General features: G+C 38.4%; 1 protein-coding gene across 1 annotated transcript in view; it reads left to right on the forward strand.

Annotated features, from left to right (window-relative positions):
• IL2RB (interleukin 2 receptor subunit beta) overlaps nucleotides 1-6859 on the forward strand; it is a 29089-nt gene extending 22230 nt beyond the window's left edge. The window contains exons 9-11 of the mRNA XM_031937936.1: nucleotides 192-294; nucleotides 1234-1318; nucleotides 5221-6859. Of these exons, the coding sequence (XP_031793796.1) occupies nucleotides 192-294; nucleotides 1234-1318; nucleotides 5221-5952 (920 nt within the window). The 3' untranslated portion in view covers nucleotides 5953-6859. The remainder of the gene's footprint in view (nucleotides 1-191; nucleotides 295-1233; nucleotides 1319-5220) is intronic.

Raw genomic sequence — 6859 nt, forward strand, 5'->3', positions numbered from 1 at the left:
ACAGCTCCCTTAGCCTTTCTATAAAATGGGGCTAGTAAAATGTAGACTATTGATCTCAGAAAGTGCTATAAGAATCTATATTGGTGGCCAGATCTGGGATTGAGTGGGATTGGACCTTTCCCTCATCATGCTCCCGATTCTTGACTCACTTCCATTTTGATAACACCCCTAACTTTTTCTCCCCTTCCCAGAGTTCATCTTCAAGTGGCTGTTCCATTTAATCATGGGTCTATGTGGTGTTGTCAGCATCTTCCTTATGCTCCTGCTGGTACCCAGGTGGTACCCCCAGAAATGGTGAGAGATTCTGACTCATGGCCCAACCTGAATTTTCCCTATCCTTCACTCTGACCCATCATTAGACATCCCCATCCTCTCTCCTTTCCCCTTCCTAGATCCCTTGAATCTCCTTGTTAATTCTTGGCTATAAGTCCTGAAGAATTTGTTCCTCTCCATCCTTCAGCCCATGACTGAGTGGATGGTCTGAGCTTGAACTATTGGAGAAAATGTAGTGGGAAGGAATAAGACAGTCATGGTATCCCGACATATCATGGGGTCTCAGATTCAGAACATGTGAATATGTATGTACGTGTGAGTGTGTAGAATTTCACATGTCTGTGTATGTTCATACCTGAATGTACATTTGTGTACATCATTTTGAGTTTTTCCCACTTAATAGTATTTTAATTTTTTCAAATTACATGTAAAGATAGTTTTCAATATTCATTTTGGTAAGATTTTAAGTTCCAAATTTCCTCCCTTCCTTCTTTCCCTCCCCTCTCCCCAAGGCAGCTAGCAATCTGACATAGGTCACACAAGGTGTACTTTGTATAGTTGTGTTGACATGCTTTTGTTTGTATTTATGCTTATGTGAATGTGTACAGGTGTGCAATTGTATTTTTTTCCTGTTTGGGCAGCCCCGTTCACCTATATTATGTATGCATATTTTATATATTGACATGTACATGTTTATTTGTATGCATTGTATATGACTGATATGTTTGAGTTTATTGTATTTGGATGTATTCTTACACGTTTGTGAACACATGCTATATATGTCTGTGTATATCATCATGTATATGTGTGGACATGTGTTTTCATTCTCAGTCTTGATTGCAGCCGTTTGCCAATTTTTAAAAAGAGCTTCCCTTCTGGGAAGGGGGAGGGTCTCCACATGGGAGAGGGACCTTTATATACTTGTTTTCCCCTCTTTCACCCTCATTTCCTCTCTGGCAGGTTGAAGAAGATTTTAAAATGTCACATTCCAGACCCTTCCAAATTCTTTTCCGCATTGAGCACAGAGCATGGAGGAGATTTCCAGGTATAGTTGTGTGTGTGTGTGTGTGTGTGTGTGTGTGTGTGTGTGTAGGGTGTATGTGTGTGGGGGTGGTGGAGGTGGGTATGGATGGATGGGTGGATGGGTGTGTATGTGGATAAAATGAAAGGATGTAAGAACTGGGAAGTAGAGGTGGAGAAGTTGAATAAAAGAAATATTGGGAAAAAATAATATAAATAGATAAAAATATTTTAAAAATAAAATAAAATAAAAGATATTGGCCCCTTGGAGCCAATAATTTCCATTTAGTAGTGAAAAGAAGAGGAGGATAATTGAGGGAAAAAAACTCTTCTTTCAGACCCACATCCTCTTTGCCAGTCATGTAGTCATTCAATAAGCATTTATTAAGAGCCAGGTACTTTGTTAAGCCACAGAGATAAAAAAGAAAAGAAAAGCAAACAAATATAGAGTTATTTCTTTATATAATCCGCAGTCTAATGGCTTGATAGTCTTGCAGAGATGCCCTTTCCCTCCCTTCAAGCCCTAGTCCTTCCCTCAGCTTGTTTCCCATGTTCCTTGTATCATGGCTCAACATAAGAAGTTTCTGTCAGCTGGAGCTGTCAAACAATGAAATGGGATGCCTTAGGAGATTCTTTATTCCTGAAGTATCCAAGAGTAGAGGCTGATTAACCTCTCCTTGGGGAATCTGTAGGGAGGATTCCATGCTATACATGAGTTAGAAGGGCCTTTCTAATTCCTGAGACCTCAGATAAAAGGATTTGGGACTGCCCTGTGCCCTATATTCTATAACACAAGGATCACAATTTATTTCTGAGACTTCTGGGGATCATAAGGAACTGTGAGAAGAACGGTGACTCTTGTCAGAAAACCAGAGTCCTGATCTTGCCTTTGTCACTGACTACCTCTGTGATCTTGGACAAGTCGCTTCACTTTTAAAAGGTTTCACTTCCTCTTTTTAATATAATAGGTTTGACCTTGGGAGTCCTCTCCCAACTCTAGATCTATAACTCTTCAAGGCTTCTTTGATAAGGAGTGAGTCTTCAGGTCCTTCCACCCTATAGAGGCATCAATAAAATCCTGGGGATGAGCATACCATCTTCTACTAGGGTCATAGAACCCAGAGCTAGAAGGAAGTACTAGTACTTCTCTATTTTACAAATGAGTACCTGGAGTCCCAGAGGAGAAGAAATCTGCTCAAGATTTGGGGTTTTATGTAGGAAAACCAGGATTCCCATCCAAGGGCAATGATTCCAATTCCAATTATCTCTTTCCCTCTTCTCTCGCTTTCCATTTATCACCCTGTCTTTTCTTCCCTCCTAAAGCACACAGATTTAGAATCAGGGTTTACTTGCTGCCTGTTTGACTCTGGACAAATGATTTCCCCTTTCTGTGCCTCAGTTTCTCTCTCTGTAAAATAAGTTGGATTGGATTAAATAAAATCTAACTTCCCTTCTAGTCCTATACTTATGATCCTCTGATACCTTGGATTTCAGTCTTGACATCAAGGAATCCTATCACCACAGGATGTATATGTATGTATATGTATTTATATATAATGTATGTATATATGTATGTTTATATATGTATATATCTATGTATGTATGGGTGTATAAATGCATGTATAGGAAAGGACTTGTGTTGAGGAATCCTCATTTTACTTATGGGGGAAATGAGACAAAAAGTGGGGAAGACATTTAAGAGTGAGTGACCCAAATCGAGTAAGAAAATTACTCAAGATCACATGGGAAATAAGTTGTGAAAATGATCCTTTTTATCCCTGCACCACATTGTCCTTTCTCTCCCCTTCCTTCTGTCTCAGATCTCCAAGTTAAGCCAAGTCAACAATCATTTATTAAGGAATTACTCTGTGCTGAGTACTGTGCTAAAGCTTGGGGAAACAAGTATAAGCAAAAAGAAAGTCAATCCCTGCCCTCAATGTTCTTACATTCTAATAAGAAGGAACAACATACACAAGAGACCTAAAAGGGTTGAGGAAAGGGAAACATATCTGATTTGGGAGCCTGGTGGCAAAGTCCTGAACAAAAAGGATGGCTGGATTAGGGCCTTCCACAAGGATTAGTCTATTCTCCTCCTCTTCAATTCTAATCCCAGTTTATAATTCATCAGCAGTGTTGTGTATGTATGTATGTGTGTGTATACACACACACACACACGCACACACATATCCACACTAATTAAAATGACAAAGTTGTATCATATATTATGCACATAGAGCATGTAAAAATTATAAATAAAATTATATATGTAATTGTATGTTACATAATTTTATAAAAATTATATCATGTAACTTGTTAATGCTATTTAATATATTATAATGCATATAATTATATATTATATAATATATAGTCATGTTATAGACTCTATATGTATTATATACATGTAATATGCTATATAAATATATATGTTATCTATAAACATTATGTATCATATAAATATATTACATATAATATAATGATATATATTAAAATATCCTTATGTATGCATATACACATACATATATACACACTCACACACTGATGGACCAGAACAATGCGTCATCTGTCCAATGTTTTCTTTTCAGATTATGATATATAAGAGTGACATTTTTCATCCATTTGGTTTTTCCTATGTGTATGATTAAGAAGGTTATTCAAGTACCTTTTTAGAAGACTGATTATATAGGAACTAGACTGAAAACAGGACTTTTGATGTATTTGATATCTCTTTTGGAAACGCATTTGGGAGAAGACAAGTGGACAGCAGGAAAGAAGAAAAGGAGAACAAGCATTCAAGCACCTATTATATGCTTAGGTGCAGGCATTGCTTTACGATTATTAATTCATTTAATTCTCCCAACTGTGGGGAAGTAGGTACTATTATTATCCTCATTTTACAGAAGAGGAAACTGAGGTACAGAGCTATCAAGTGACTTGCCATGGATCAAACATTAGTAAGTGTCTGAGGTTGGATTTGCACTCAGGTCCTCCTGACTCCAAGACCAGCCCTCTAGGCACTGTGGCACCACCTATCTATCTACAGATAAATCTTGGCTAATCATTCCCTTGCCAAAGAAGTGGTCACTTTTACTCTCTGCTCCTTCTCTATCTCCAATTCATAGCAACCCACAATAACTGACATATAGTCAGGTCCACTTGTTATTTCAATTTCCAGTGAAAGAAAAGCCATTTCTTCTTATTCCACCTTTAATCTGTTTTTATTTTTCTTTCTCTTTTTCCATCTCTTTTACCAAAGATTCCCCCAAATCATCCTTTTCTCATGGAAAAAACCTGAAGAGGCAAAGGTGATTCTAAAACACCAATGAAAAATAGAGCAGGGGGTTCCCTGGGTGCCATTTCCCTCCCCCTGGGACTGACCAGCCCTCTGTTCTCTATCAAAGGAAGTAGAAAGAGGAAAATGGAGATTAAAGAAAGGGAAAAAATTGATTTATTAGGTAACTAAATACTATGAGCCAAACATTCCTCTAAGCACCGGGGGTACCAATAGAAACAAAAACAAAAATAAACCCCAAGTACTGATGGACCAAATGGGCAACAATTCATTTAGCGGAGTGGTGGCCAGGGAGGGATCTGGGAAGCCATACAGTATGTGACTGACAGTTTTTCAGCAATGATAGTGTTGCTTCCAAAGCCAGGGCATGAGGGATGGTGGGAAATACTACTATTTGAAGATACAAGGCCAGTAATAGGTCCAAAAATCACAATGTGGTGGGTCTTGAATCCCCTAAATATGCTGAAGTCTCACCAACCAGAAGGGGGAAAAAAACTCCGATGAACTGTGCCCTGATAATGGAGTAAATAATCCTAGTCGTGCTACACAGTTTATTACTAACCGTCTCAAGTGGGACTTGAATCCCTATGAGTAATGATGTGTTATTTTTTATTATTTCTCCCCCTCTCCCCCGGCAGAAATGGCTTTCTTCTCCTTTTCCTACTGCCTCCTTCGCCACCAGTATTTTGGCTCCAGAAATCTCTCCACTGGAGGTGATGCAGAAGGAAGACCCAAACCTGAACTTGTTGCTCTCCAAGGATCTGGTTCCAGCTTATCGATCCCCAGAGACCAGTGGTCACTCCCTCTCCAGTTGCTTCACCAACCAGGGTTATTTTTTCTTCCACCTTCCTGATGCTCTGGAGGTTGAATCCTGCCAGGTATATTTTACCTATTCGCCTTTCGGTGAGGAAGAGGAAGAGAACAAAGAGGAAGGGGAACAGGGCTCCCTGATGCCCCAGCTGCCTCCTGGAGGACCTGAGGATGACTCATACTGCACATTTCCCCCTGGAGATGACATGATCCTCTTCTCCCCCAGGCTTTTTAACCCTGGGAATAACCTGGGACCCCAAAGCATCTCTTTCTTAGGAAAGGAGGACAAAAAGGAGACTTCCCCTCCTGAAGAGGACACATCATCCTATGACCCCAGTTTCTCAAGGCCCCAGAATTCTTTGGATTCAAGACCTGAATCAAGCCAGGATGTGCACCTTCCTTTAGGCCCTGGGTTGGAGCCGGCCACTCCATATCCTTGGGATGCTTCCCCTACACCAGACCAGACTAACACTGTCTCTTCTTCCAACCCAGCCCTAAACACTGGTGCCTACCTCTCCCTGGGAGAACTTCAAAATCAATACCACACCCATTCAACCTAAGCAGAGAAGCTTCTCCAAGAGAGGAAGAGGAGGGGAATTCAGGAAGATCCCCAAGATTCAGGATACCTTCAGGACAGTAGGACAAGAAGAGCTATTTGTAAGCAAAAGGCTGGATTTGACTCCAGAAGGCTGGGCCTCATACCCCGACTTTGCTCTTTGACCATCACTTTTCTTATTTGTAAAATAGAGATCATACAAAACAATAGCGATAATAGAATTGATTAAAATACATAAGCTTAGAAATTATATTACTCTAAGAAATACAATGAATTACTTTCAATATTAACTGATATACACCAAAGATAAGCTAACTATTTGAAGAAAAAAGCTAAAGAAATTAAACAGAGAAAAAAACTTCAAATTATAATAGTGGGGGATCTCAATGTAACTTTTTCTATTATGCAAATCCCTCTTTTAAAAAATTCAAAAAAGAGAATAAGGCCTTTGAGGAGAATTTCTAAGTTAGATATAACAGCTCTCTAGTGATTATTAAATGGGAATAGAAAGGAGTATACATATACTAATGTGTGCCTGGTTTAGTTACAAAAATAGAATATGTATCAGGTCAGAAAAATGACAAAAAATACAAAAAATCAGAAATAATAAATATAGTCTTTACTGATCAAAACACTAAAAATTATTCTATAAAAGCCCATTAAAGAAATGATTAAAATTTACTGGGAACTAAATAATTTAATCCTAGAGAATTAGTATATCAAATAACAAATTACTGAAACAATAAAACAAGACATTGTGGAGACACATACCAAAATTTGAAATAGTTAGTCAGAGCAGTCGTTAAGGGAGAGTGTCCATCTTCAAACATTTTCATCAACAAAAGAAAAATAGAAGAGATCAAATTAGGCACATAATTAAAAATTTTTAAAAATCAACAAAAATTTAAAAC

The sequence above is a fragment of the Sarcophilus harrisii genome, chromosome 5, assembly GCF_902635505.1.
Source record: "Sarcophilus harrisii chromosome 5, mSarHar1.11, whole genome shotgun sequence".
NCBI classification, from domain to species: domain Eukaryota; kingdom Metazoa; phylum Chordata; class Mammalia; order Dasyuromorphia; family Dasyuridae; genus Sarcophilus; species Sarcophilus harrisii.